Genomic DNA, 14,577 nt, shown 5'->3' with positions numbered 1-14,577 from the left:
CAGCACATGCAAGTTTACAACAGGTCCCCAGCACTTCCCTCTTTAATTCCTGTAAGAGGACCATTTTCCTGTAGCTGCACACAGAGCTCCACACCACACTGCAGCTGAAGCAGTGGTGAAAATGGCTCCTAACGATCAGGTGCAAGTTTCACTCACCGCACCCCTTAACCAAGCCCTTCTATTTCCCAAACCAACAATAAGCTATCTTTCATTTAGAAAATCAAACCTAACTTTCTGGCTGTAGAAAGGAAAGCACCCATTCACTGTCTGTTACAGACCAGCTTCTTCCTTGGAGGTTTAGACAATCACTGTGCTAGCAGGCTGCAGAAAAGCTGATGAAGCTGTTCAGAAGCAGAAAGTGACACCGCTGTCAACAGCATGGATCTCGCAGCTCCACAGGAATTGGAGCACTTCCTTTGCATGCACCAGCCACAGGTCTGCCCATGTCTCATTAGTGAATGTATTTCCCAGTCATAGCAGTTCTACTGAACCTTGTTCCTTGAAGACATTTAGCCTGATTTGTACTAACGACTCTCAAAATGACATAAATCTATGATGGCTCTGTCTGCAGAGGTATGTTTATATTTCAGAGCTCTGGCTGATTCAGTTATTTCCCAAGCTCTGCTCTTAGCAGCACAGAATTCATTTTGCTCTGAGTTAGCAGAACAACTGGGGCATGGGCTTGAGTTCAGGTTTTACTTTTCCTGGTACTTGCACACAACCCAGCTCTCGCATAAAGGCAAGCTAAGCAAGCCCCCAGGCCCCTCTCTCAACTCCAGCTGGAAGATGTGCTTCATTTCTCTCCTTCCTCTCCCAGTATGGCACCACCTGCCAAGTTCAGTGTTTAAATACCAAACATTCACTGTTTCTGCAGCACACAGAAGGATGAGTAATCAGGTGGAGTTTTTATGGCTTAAAGTCTGAGCTCCTGGACTACATTCTCATTAAAAAGTTCTCACTGGCAGGCTCCTCCAGAACTGCCTATGTTAAAATAAGGAAGCCCATCTTAGTTCACTTACATATAGCATCACTCTCGTATCACTGCCAAAGACCACAGCTCTGGGCCAGGTGAGGGACTGAAATCCTGGGTAAACATACAGACACCTCAGTGCAGTTTCAACACTTGGTCTCACAGCACCTCTGCCCCTCTAAATGTGCCCATGCAGCAACTCCACAAAGCCTCATGGAGCCAGAAACCAGGCACAAAAGCTCACTGCAAGCAGGGCAGCTATATCCTAGGATGAGACGTGCTGGGTTAGCAAAGATCACCTTAGAAAGCTATCCTGGCCTAGCCTCATGGCCTCCAGCCCCCCAGGCACTACAGAAAGTGCTGCTACCAATCAGGAACTTGCTAAATCTGTTCCTTGTATCCAAGCACATCGTATCAACAACAGCATGTTTCTGCTGGTATGAGAGACTTTAGATTGGTCAGTACAACTACTGGCTTCTAGGCAAAGATGGTGGTTTGCAGGAGAGGGAAGACAGCCATGTCAAGAATGACACGTACACTTCAGATCTGCACAGTGCAACAGCACTTGTATGGCTCCTCTCTCCCCAGCTTCCCTTCCTCATGTGGTTGTGACCCAGAACTGGTATGAGAAACCACATTCCTAGGTGCCATCCTTAAGGCAGCAACAATTATTAATGCAAATGTGACCTGAAAGATGTAAGCCATACGAGCAGAAAGGGCTTTTCAATCCATGCCAAGTGCACTGTGCTACTCTAGCTTTTTTATCAACTTCATAATTACAGATACTTTCTTGAGGTGTCTACTGAAATAGAACAGTCAAGCATAGACCAGGACTATGATATCCAAGAGAAAGAGAATGGTACACATATTTTAGAAGACAAAATGAAAAGTTTCAAGAGAGACCTAAATTATAAACACATGTACACATATGTATGGACACACCACAATTAGAGCTACCCTTGCCAAAAAGAACCAAAATGAGGACTTTCATATAAGTTATACTTTATCTTAACTGGACTTGTTGAAAATGCTCTCTATTAAATAAAGCTATAGAGGTTTTACCCACTTGGAGAAAAGGCACTAGTATTGCAGCAGACTGGTAGACAGCCAGAACAACCAGTTCAAGTGTATTTTTCCTCCACAGTTTTCAGTATTCCTAAGGAGATAACCTTCCTCCCAGTGACTGGGAAAGACAGGGTGGAGCAGCTATAAAAACACAGACTGAGAAAAAAATATAACTTCTCTGCATGTGTGGTTTGTACAGGTTTTTTGAACTAATTTTTAAATGTGCATTTTTCAAAATTCTCATGGGGTGAGTTGTGATAAAATGTAAAGCCTGTTGCTCAGAAGTGCCCAACTTGAATCTTTTCCTACAGAGCACCAGAGGTGAAAGCAGGATACTGCTCCTTCAGCAGACAGCCAGTCTGAGCCTGGGTACTTCTTTCCCCCACACCATGCTTTGAAACAGTCTTCAAAGATGACAGCTGGCACAACATGGAGCAGGATGCCGTGCCAACCATCCACAGTATAGTATTTCAGCTTATCACCCGCTCCTTTGAAATACCAACCTCAAAATAAAACACTTCATCAAAATGTGGATTGTTGGTCTTCTTTTTAACTTTAGTCTTTTTGGCTTCTGATCTGAATTGAGGAAACAAAAACAAAAAAAAAAGGGTAAGAAACAACATTCATAGAAGTGTGATCCTAGAAGAGAGCCACTGAGGAGGAAATAGCCAGCCACTTGATTTATCTGATAAAACTGGAATGCCATGTGGCTCCAGCACAGAAAGGCACAGACACTTGCACACACTGAAGAGAGAGATTCAATGCATTCCTAGTTCTCTGAAGTGGCAGTAATCAAATTTTGTTATCCTATTTTAAACACAACTCCTTGAACCCTTATTCTATCACTTGGTTGACATAGTAGAACCTTTTATCTGTACAAACTGGCAAGAATGGGGCTCTGAGCAGCAACATTTGAAGGATGGTCTCAGTTTTGATGTGACTCAAAAATTCCTCATACTCTAAAAACACAGGAGACAAAGACTAGCACAGCTATTTCTGTGAGTCATATTTTATAATTCTGGTCTGAAAAATCAATCACTGCTTTTCAGTGACAATCAAAAAATCCAGTATGGCTTCTTCAGTAAGAATATTTTTATTGCTGTACGAGCATCCCTTTCCCTGCAGCACCAGCAGCACTCAGTTAATGCAGTGGTGAATTATTATGACCAGTGCTAAGCAGAAGGCTCCATTTCTACTGTCCTCTAGGTGTAAGATACAGCAGACCTCCTCCCAACCACTCAGCAGGCCTGACCAAGCTCTGCACTGCCCATTCATCCCCTATGGGCCGTGGCATCCGCCTGTGCCTGCCTTTGAGAAAACAGACATCGACTGCTGGGCTCAAGCCAGCCAATGCATTTCTCACAGGCCAGCCAACAGCTGCTTGACGGCTTCCAAATGCTATGAACCTATGCTTGATTTGTTCTTACTACCTCTAAGAGAAAAGCTATGTGCTGTCCTGTGTCACCCATCTTACCCTACAGCTCTGCAGGCATAGATAAAACAGATGCAGATGGAGAGGCACATCAGCCATGTGGAAAACTGACCTACTAATCATTTCATCCCAGAATCTATCGTTCATTTCTCATGCACCAAAGCTGCTTAGATAGCTTGTAACTGCTTATATTCACTGGACAACTCTGTGTATTTCACAGAGGTCAAGGGAAGCTGGATCTAATTCCCAGTGCTGCTCCAGACTTGCCACGTGAGCTGAATGGGCCTGTCCACCAGTATACAATATTTTTCCATCTATAATGCAGGCACAGAAAGAGTTTCTGGAAGGAAGTCTGGTGACTCTAAGTACAAATCACATAATAAACAGCAGCACGTTTGTTGAAATTTTTATGCTTGTCATTGCATAATTGCAGCTGAATAAAGCAGCTTTCCTACTCTAAAATGAGAGGCACTGGAAAATCCAGAGAGGAGAATGATGTACAGATTAAGAATATCCCACTATTCCTAGGAGAAGCTGAGAGATAAGAGACACTAATCTCCTCCAGGACACAGGACAGATTGCCAGCCCCATCTCATCAGTCACACTTGCCAATCAGCCTCTTTACTGATAAACCCATCTGGGAGGGGACTGGGAAGCAGGATATAGAACGGGAGGCGATTAAGGCAGCACAATTATTGAGCAATTACAAAGCAGTGAATGGGAATAAGCTGCATGCTGCTTGCTGGAGATAGGAAGCAAGCCCTCTCCCCCCACCAAAAGCCAGATAGGAATAGGATATGGCTATGCTCCTTACTCTGAAGGAAGTACATTATCAACAGTCATACATTATCCAGACTGGGGGGCATAGGGAAGCAAAGGTAAATTTGGGCATTTAAGAGTTAGTCAATCAGTCTCCTTACAGTTTCAACAACAGCCACCCAGCCAGTCACTTGAAACAAGTTACAGCCTTAAAATGAAGTGTACAAGTCAAAGATACAAGTCCATTAATGGAGATAAGGCACAACACACCTAGACAAAGATGTAGAATACAGAGAGGCTCAAAGACTCCTTTGCATGCAAGGTGAATATTTGTCAAGAATGCTTCTTATTTATAGTATTTTCAGTAAATTGCTGTAAAACATCATTAATAACCCATGCTACCAAATCTGATTCTTTGAGGTCACAGCAGAGCTGTTTTGTTTCTAAAATGACACAGACATAAAAGATGACTAGATAAGCAGAAAAAAAAAAAGTGTCATCCAACAACATAGGAAATTTTTATAACAGATGGGAAAATTGAATCCCAAATTTAAACTGGAGAGTATCATGCAGAATCTCATCACTAAAACCTCATTTCAGTATTTTATCCATGATATTATGTCTGCATATATCAAATTACAGGACTGAGCCATTGAGGGTTTTTGACATACATATTAATTTGTCACACCTTGAAAGTGAAGACACTCTAAATATTCACATGCAAACGTGCATACTCGGCAAGATGTTGATGTATTCACATTTCTCTTCCACCCTGCCCAAAATTAGGCAATGAATTTGCTCAAAAACTGGCCTCCAACTGTGAGGTGAGAAGATGCATAAATTAAGACTAACCACAAATTATATACTCTGGGATATTCAAATTATTCAGATCTTTACATAAATCAAAACTGAAACAAGTCTCAAATTACTTACTCTAGCATAATTCAGTAGCTCATACACACACCCACCCCAACATTTAACATATTCTAGCAGTGTCTAAATACTCCCAGCTGTCCACCAGAGAAAAGTGAATTTCTAATAGACAAAGGAAACAGAAACCATCCTTATAAGATGGAAGCCCTTGAATGTGCAATACTTGCCTGGAGGGTCCTGCTAAGGTAACAGTGGCGTAGGGATCACATTGCCCATTCACAATGGGCAGCCCTTGGCACTCCAAAACTCTAAAAAAGAAGAAAATGAAGACAAAAAAAATTAATTTAATAGAAAGAGGCTGGAGTGAAAATAAAAGTGAAGCATTTTCATAGGGTTTTTTCACAATACTTTACACTAGGGAATTGAAATGTCATTAAGCAGAAACATTTAATTTATACTTGAACTTGACAACATATTTTGTTCTTAAATACTAACTTCAATATGGGTCAAAAATACAGTTAAATTACTGAGAAACCTTAACTCAAAGGATTCTTATTATGCAAGCACAGCAACTTAAGGTTCATGAAGTAGGAGTCTGCTGTCAAGATGGGAGCTGTCAGCACTTTAAAATTCTGTGACAATTTATTCACCAAAATACATAACTAGAATTTATTCTGTAAGAGAAATATAAGAAAAACCTCACACAGACAGATCCCAGAAGCAGTTAAGTAATTCCTCAGAATAACATTCACGAAGACCTCAGTGCTTTTGCAAAATTTGGCATGGGCTTATTTATAAAGTTGTGTTAATTACAGACCAGGACACATAGCACAGCCATCCTTCTCCATATTCAGCAGTTCTGCACTCAAGTAGTAGCAGAGACATTGGAGGGAAAAAATGGAACAAATTGGGGTTTGCTGCACACAATGGTGGGAAAGCTGCACTTCTGCACTCTCATTTCAACATCTCTTTGGGGAAGAAAAAAAAGAAGAAAAAACCCAACAAAACTACCCTCAAAAACTGAAAAAAATGCTGCATGTTTCAGAAGTTAAAACATACTGAGGAATGCAGCACCAGCTAGAAACAAAGACACGTAAGCCAGTTTCCAGAACTCCCCCTCCAGCAACAAGTTCTGCTTCCAACAGGTAACCTGCTGGGATGATATATTTGCACAATTTTAGCTGGAAAGTTTCAGTGAAGACAAACCATGAAGCTCTCTGGGCAAGTGAGTAGTACTATCATTGCAATGTAAAGTATCATGCAAAATTCTGGGTGCTATAACATCACATGCAAAGTAATGGCCATTTTACTGTTTTCAAGGATGGTAATTTCAATGCAAAATAATATAAAGGATGAGCGATAGAGAAAAATTCAGTAACAGATAGTGCTCCACAATCTCATCCACAAGGCAAGTTATTTGGTTACAAATAGTGTAGACTTTAAAAACAGTTTAACTACAGGCCTATTATTACTTACTCTCCATAAAGGGAGAAAAGAAGTCATATTCTGCATCAATACAGGAATCATTTTTGTACCAGAGAAGGTACAGTCTAGATAGGTTCACACAGCACTACAAGTAGAAGACTGAAGACCACACTAAGGGGCACACACTGATAGCTGAAATGATATATTACATTCATAGCTGAATTCTCCTACCCATGGCCCCTCAGAATGAAGGCCAGGTGCTGTCTTTCAATACAGACAGCCCCCAGTAATGCATCAACTCACAAGCTTCTCAGTTGCACAGCCCTAACCTGGTCAACTCCTCATTGCTACTTCACTAACACTAGTACAATGTTCTGTGTTCTGGATATGCAAGTGGAATCATAGATCAAAACAACAGAGAGAATTAGGAAAAGCCTGGATTCACAGGTCATGTGCTGCTTTTATCTCTGGACTTCTATTATTTCACTACAAGTTTACCATCCACAGAGACAATCTAGAAGCCTCCGAACCAGCTAGTTTAAGCACATATCTGATATTACAGAGTGCTACAACACAAACAGTGAAATTCAAGCCACAAATTCTATCCCAGCATCAGCTGGAAATCCATGGTGTAAGCTTCAGGAACCCTCAGCATCAAGCAACATACAAAACACATTATTTGGTTGCCTCAATGCAATGCATACAATGCCATTTGAGAGGACTTAGTTTCTTCCACCATCCCTTGATGCTGCTCCACAGAGGCAGGAGATAGCCATGAAAAACACGTAAATTTGACAGCCCCACATCTCTCAGAGGCCTCATAAATAGACCAGATACCTGTTTTCAAGCAATCAAATCCTACCCCAAATTCACCTGGCTTACCTTATAGAGAAAGTGTAGAATAAGCTTTTTTTTTTGCACATGTAGTAATATAAATACTCAAAATTGTAAGAGAGATGCCACTTTTTAAATTTAAAAAGGGCAGATGTGAACAGAAAGAACATTATGGGGAACTTTACACTGTAGCCTTCTGACAGAGTATCTGTCAGCACAGGAGGAATACACTAAGTACCAGCAGAAAGTTCATATGGAGAGGCAGGAGAAGCTTGATTTTCTTACAAGTAGAGGACAGACCACTGTCCTTCCAGTGGTCTTTACATTAGCAGGATCACATTCACAGCAGAAACATTTGGCCAGTGAGCTACAGCAGGACTACTGGCAATTCTTTTAGGATGGCAGATGTGGCTTGAACACAACCTATTTAACAGAACAATTGTACACCAAGAATCAGTTTCAAACCAAACTCCTGTGTTCCAGAGCTTCCTTAAAGCAGTCTTGAAGTTCCTTAAAATGAAATAGTAACTCAATGGCTTTACAGCTGCCAGCCAATTTTCTGCTGCTGATGAATGGATTCCAAGCGAGCTCCCATCCATCAGAGAAGAACTATGTGAAATTTAAACAGTCAGAGCATGTGGCCAGAGAGACTATGACTCCTGTTTTAGTAAAAGCAGTTCTTTCCAGAGTATGCAGAAAATAGAAAGCGATCCTAGAGAGAGCATAATCTACAGCTGAGGACACACAGAGTTTGCAAATCACTATACAAACAAAACAGAAAATAAAAAAATCACAGATGAATTTGAATGATGAAAAGCGTGAACTCATCCAAACAAAAAATATGTATATCCTAACTGTACACATGTACAAAATCTATTCTAATATTGCCACATAGAAGAACTGAAGGCTTTTTTTGTGGGTAGCTCTGTGTTATCACATCCATCATCAGCAATGGTTAAAAAGGCAAGCACTATCACCAGCTGAGCGAGAACACAGCAATGTACATCACTGGGCACCTATAATTTGAATTGTGTGTGCTCTCCGGAACACATGGGAAGAACAACAGATGGCTTCTAACCACTCATGGCTCTCCCAGGGCTGTACTCTCCAGCTCAGAAAACAGAAGTTACCCATCCACAAACAGCTTACAAAATTATGAATGGTGTGAAGAACATTTCCTCACAAAATAAGAATTAAGGGGCACATAATGAAATTACCAGGCAGAAGGTTTAAAAATAAACAAAAGGAAGTACTTTTTCTAGACAATGAAATTGCAAAAATTATTGCCATGAGGTGTCGTGGAGGCTGAAAGAATATGTGGATTAAAATCAGCACTACAGAAACTCATGGAGTACATGTTTGTAGGCAGCTATTAAAGTTTAATGGTCCAGAAGCCTCCTTCAGCTCAGGAAATCCCAAACTGGTGATCAGGAAGGGGGCAACACTAGAGCAACCACACCACTTGAAGTATCACTCACCAGAGAGCATCAGTACTAGGCTAGACTAGAGGGGCATTTTACACAGTAGGGTAGTTGTTCTGTTCTCTGGGGAAAAAGCAAAAACAAAAGGAAACAAAAAAAGAATAAAACAAAATACACAGATGTTCTTGTGCAGTCATGATGACTTAAGAGTAAGATGCTTCTTTGTGTGCTTCTGGAATAAGAAAAGCAAAAAAACCTTGAAAGAAACAAAATGTGGGAAAACAGGAAACAGACACCACCAGACTGTATCACAAGCCTTTCAGGTAATTTAAAAGCAGTTATTGTTTAAAAATGTTGAAGAAATCAGGCCAAAGAATGAAGACTTAGGATTCTGAGGAAGGAAGGCTGTGTTTGGAGAGACATTCATTCTGGTTCTTGTTTCTTACAAAGCATTATTAGGAGAAACAATAAAATTCAACAATGCACAGGTCTGTTTGACTCATGTTAGAACACTCTCCTTAGCTACAGGACACTGTAATGTTAGGGCTGCTTTTGTTACAGTAATTTTCTTCAGTCATGGGAAAGTTGCTAAGTCAATGCTCATCTCTCCCAGCCTGGTACCAAAACACTGGCTTTACTTGGCAAGCAAGGAAGGAGCTAGAACAAAATGTCAGCTTCTCAGAGACAATAAAATGGAATCTCAATTATGCCACAAGGCCATGATGTTATTTAGACTGACAGTTCATATCTGGATTAGATGAAAAAGAAAAAAAATGTGTAATAAAGGTATGATCTTGGGAAAGAGGCGCATGGGGGAAGCAGTGAACACAGCCAGTAAAAATAAAATGCCCTTGCTCTGGTCATCTGCAGAATTAACTTAACTTACATGTACTAGAATAATGAAAAAAAAGCCCTGACAGTCAAGATTATTCAAGAATTACAAGCCAACTCAGACCCCAGAGAAAAAAAAGTCTGGTGGCTGCCAGAATCTTGTCTACCCAACTGGTAATGTCTCACCATTAGCTGTCAGGAGCCCAGCTGGGGCAGAATGAGCCACCCCTCACAGCTTGCCTGGCTGGGCAGAGCCAAGGTTAATGCTGGGTCATATGAGAAAACTCTCAATGCAGCTGCCTCACCATATTTTGCTTGTGGTTTATAAAATTAATAGGTTTCAAGAAACAAGGCAGTTCAGTTTTCAATGTGGTTCATGACCAAACCGTCAGAAGAGTAAATAAGCTATGGAAAATTCCTAGTGGGTAAGAGAAAACCTCAAAAACCTAAACATATCATAAGCATGCCCTTGTGTCTACAGAAGCTGAGAGGGTGGCAGGAGCAGAAGGTCTTGAAAAAAATAAAGAGATTTTTCAACAAAGACTAAGTCGCTCATATCTGACAGTACAGGCATTTCCTCTGCCTCTGGGCTGCCAACTCAGCACTGTAGGCTGTAATCTCTGACACAGCCCCTACACAAACATACTCAAAATCAGCCTTAACACAGGTGAGCAACATCAGAATGATCCAAGCCCACAGGCATTCCATGCTCCTGCCCTGGAACTCCAAAAATTGTTTAGAAATTACAGGCTTTGTGATTAGTTCAAGATGCACATGTGTCATCAGCCTCCTTGTGTGTCAGAATGGACAACCAAGGCAAAAACAGACCAAAAAAAGAAACCAGAAAGGACATAACTGCTCTTAAAACTCTCATGGGTATTTACTGTTTTTCCAGAATAAATCATCTCCAGTCTACTGACTCAGGCACAGTTGTTTCCCCTCTTTCAGCTTAGGGTAGGGACCAGCACACCATTCCCATTCTCCTCAAATCATACTGTTTTCTCACCGTAATTCCTCAAGAGAAAATAAATACATCATTTTTTCAATACAATTGCTTTCTGTTGCTGTACCATGTATTTTAATTGCTTGGTTTCTAAGATCAATATAGACACTTAGCAAGTTTGCTCATCTATCTTACCATTCCTCAATTTCCAGCCTTTACTTGTTCCACCTCTCTTTCACTTCTTTATTTTGAGACTTCATTCCACCTCACAGGCACATTTTTTGGCCACGCTCAAGTTCCGCTCTGCATCATTTTAAAGACAAGAGACTTCCTCCTTGCTTGCTCTAGTGATCTAATGATTACTTGAACATTCAGTACTTTGTGAGGTAAGCCTGATCAGACAAATACCAACTTAAAAGCAAACTTGTGGTAGATTTGTCAGAACTGTCACCAAAACAATGCATCTTTGGCTTATGCTAAGTACTTGTAAAGTACATTTCCCAGAGCTGGGTACATGATTTAGCTTCTTAAGTCTCTCTAGATCTCTCACTTTTTTTTTTTTTTTCCTTCCCAATTTTTCTTTTCTACTCACTAGAGTCATCTCGTAAATATGTACTATCCTGAGTACTTTGTCTTGCAGTGGTAACAGAACACCTCTAAACAGTCTCTCCTTGTGACTGGGCTTCTCATGGAGCATAAAATAAGGCTATTATTCTTTAACTTCATAATAGAACAGTCCAGTCTTTTTGCTTAGTCTAACAGCAAAGAGGTGGTGTCCCTTCCTTGCAATGTTCAGCTCATCCCTGAATGCTCTTTTCTTTTGGTGCAGCTTTACACCACAAGCTGAGCTCCCTTCTCATTCTCAGTGGTTTAGGAGGAGCTTTGCTGTAATGCTGCATGATGGACTTCCATGTGCACCTTGGCCAACCTCACACCTGAGTGGGCACATGGCAGCTCCCTCAGACCAGTGAACTGACTTACACCTTCCACTGCAACCAGGCCTCCTTTATTAAGGCTGTTTATTAGCCTTAATAAAACAGTTATATTCACATGTTTCAGAGGGGCTTTGTCTGAATATAATTCAGACAAAGCACATTCACCACTAATAAGCAGGAAAGGTGCCATGTCTAGCTCAGAAATTCCCTGAATCATAAATTTTCAGAGGCCAGGAGAGTGTGTCACTGTATGACTGCTCCTATAACTCTTCATCTCCTAGACAGACTCAGAGTCAGCATCCTGGGCTGAGTCTGACCAAATGCTACATCTGTCTGTGCACCTTGAGACAAGCCTTGCACTTCCCCTTCACCTCCACAAAGTAATCTACTGGATGTCCACTGAGGATTTAATATACACACACAACCCTTCTTTGTTAACAGGCTGACGAAGTGGCCAGTTTCTTCTGGAATAACACAAAAATTTTTACAGTTGACTCAACCCTGATTTTAAATTCCACTCTGCCTTCATCATCAAAAATACTACAATTATTATGTCCCAACCCTCTCAAAATTTCTTTACCAATCTATATTCTGACTTTAACTTACCCCTGTCCCCAGAGAGTAAGGAGACTAAGAATATGGAATACACATATTGAATCAAGTCCTTGTCCTCTGGATGACCATCTGAAGCCAAAGGACCATGAACTCCAGTAAAAGATTATTTCAGAAGTCCCTACTCCTTCACTTTTGGAAGTGATCTATTTGTACCAAAACAAGATTTCCTACTATTCTTCTCACCTGAATGTTGTTTTGCACTGGAAACAGACCAGTTTCCTCTGACAGCAGTTCTCACATCCTGGGAATTGCCTGCAATGATGTGCCATGGTTCACCTTCAAGTTATGTCCCGCACAGACAGAAAATGTTACAGCACTGTGTAGTGTCTGGTGACCACTGACCATGCCGCCATGGTAGAATGAACCAGGGAAAAGAAAGGATGGAACAAATGTCCAGGTAGATAAAGCCATACTGAACAAAATACATCAATACTTGCTTCATCATAATGATTTTAAGACATTTTCCCATTACATCTCATCTCTCCAGGAAACTTGAAACCAGAGTCTTTATCCAGTCCCCATCCACACTGCTGGTCTCCAGTCTAGCTTCCCACCACTCTCACTGCCCCTCCAGGAAAACTATTCTCCTTGAGAAACTCCAGCAGCACCCAATCTTGTCTGGATAATACCCTCCCCTCCTTTTGAGTTTATTTTGGTGAACCAACAAGTTCTGTCTTTATAAAGCAAAAATAAACACTTGCCATCTCCTTAACATTTGAGAGGATTAACAGCTAACTGGAGCTATTTTCGTCTTCATGTGGCAACTCATTCTGCCACAAAGGTCTGTGGCACTAAAGGAAATCCTGCCCCATTCAAACAAATGGCACAACTTCACCTAGACCAGCAATTTACTCAATGTGTATTCCCTTAGAATAAAGACTTTGACAGTATTTGAGGCATTGACTCTGAAACATTTATATACAAAATTTACACTCAAAACTACCCCCATTTTGATCAACCTTAAGGACATCAGAGGAATAGGCTGTTCAGGCAACTATTTTGGTTTTTTCCTCTTTAGAATACTCCCCAAAGCCTCAATGACAAAAGCACAATAGAAAGCTTAAAACTGAGATTACAGCTGCAACCCCTTGTAAGCACTACTTTTTCTTCCCCATTTCCAGTTCAGCTGAAAACCGTCATAGTCCAACAAATTTAAACCTGCTCTTAAACCTGAGTTACCCTGAACAGATTCCTTCCCAAGCTGACCTACAACTATTTTTGCAGCTTCATGCAGCATGCAGATTAGCTTTTGCTCTTAAGTGGAAAGCTCTGCATGCACAAAATTTCTGTCACACACACACACAGCTCTTGTGAACACAAGACTGGCAATGATGATTTCCTTCTGAGAGAGCAAAGGAAATGGAATTAACTGCTAGTGTCTTAGTTCAAGCAAAAATTTCCTTGCCAGGTATTTTACTGAAGATATTTTCTAGCAAAACAGGGACAAATATTCATACAAAGCCAACAAATAATGTATAGAAAGCAAGTGAAAGCTAATGAGCACAGCCCCTACTTCCACACTTTACCAAATCCTATTACAGATATTACAATAAAACTAAATCCAGTGTAAAAAAACCCCTACTTCTATTTAATGAAGGAAGAAATACTGTCAACATACATGCATCCCTAAAACCATATTACTTCAAATAACCTGCAAACTTCTCATGTCATTAAACATCTACATGTCTTAGAAGTTTAAAACCAGACTTTTTTCTGCCATTAATAAGGTAACTGTCCTTCATACTACAGCTCAAACCATCCCATTTGCTTTCTAATACCCACTCTAGAAAGACCTTTAAAAGCACCCATTTACTGAGTACCATCTGTACTCTGTACTAAAAAGAGCAGACTAAAAAGTGGGTGTCAGCCATCCTGTTCTCACAGGACAAGGAGTTACTCGTAGTTAGGCCAGTTAATGAGCCAATTACAGGAGAGTTGCAAGCTTCCTAAAAGCCTCTCCAGAAAACTCTTCAGTGATGTCAATATTAAAAAATGGTTAAATTATCCTCTATGACAGTGCCCTGAGGCTTTAAGCAGAGACACAAGCTCACTGAAATCTTGCTCTACACTGATTTAGTGACTATTCCTGGCACTGACATCATCATTTCCTTCTGCCTTGGTCTCAGACTGGCAACCCCAGCGATTAACAGGGAACAAGAACTTAACAACAGGAGAGAAAAGAGAAAAGCTAAGCAAGCAGAAGTTATTTCTAGTACATGCTGATATTCAGAGAAGACACAAAGTGCAAGCACAAGTTAAAGCAAAACAAGTAGTATATAAAAATTGTAATGGAATAGCAAAACAAAAGAGGAGGTACAATCCGGAAAGGATAAATGTGCTTAATGATGGTACTATATTGATTCTTGCAGGAGCAAGTGAAGAAATTTGAATTTCATGTAGTATGGCAGGAAGCCAAGGAATGGGTCAACATATCGAGGCAGTTGCAGAAGCACTCATGGTAATGCAGCATGGTG

General features: G+C 40.7%; 1 protein-coding gene across 5 annotated transcripts in view; it reads right to left on the bottom strand.

The window, feature by feature from the left end:
- The window catches only part of RASA3 (RAS p21 protein activator 3), a 171,434-nt gene that overhangs the window by 28,487 nt on the left and 128,370 nt on the right, over positions 1–14,577 (bottom strand). For all 5 annotated transcript variants that reach the window (XM_038154294.1, XM_038154257.1, XM_038154275.1 and 2 more), the window contains 2 exons: positions 5,327–5,407; positions 2,539–2,611 (listed from right to left, as the gene is read on the bottom strand). In XM_038154294.1, the coding sequence (XP_038010222.1) occupies positions 2,539–2,611; positions 5,327–5,407 (154 nt within the window). The remainder of the gene's footprint in view (positions 1–2,538; positions 2,612–5,326; positions 5,408–14,577) is intronic.

Source organism: Motacilla alba, chromosome 1 (assembly GCF_015832195.1).
Source record: "Motacilla alba alba isolate MOTALB_02 chromosome 1, Motacilla_alba_V1.0_pri, whole genome shotgun sequence".
NCBI lineage: Eukaryota > Metazoa > Chordata > Aves > Passeriformes > Motacillidae > Motacilla > Motacilla alba.
The sequence above is the reverse complement of the archived record's forward strand: the minus strand, read 5'-3'. Positions and strand labels throughout refer to the sequence as shown.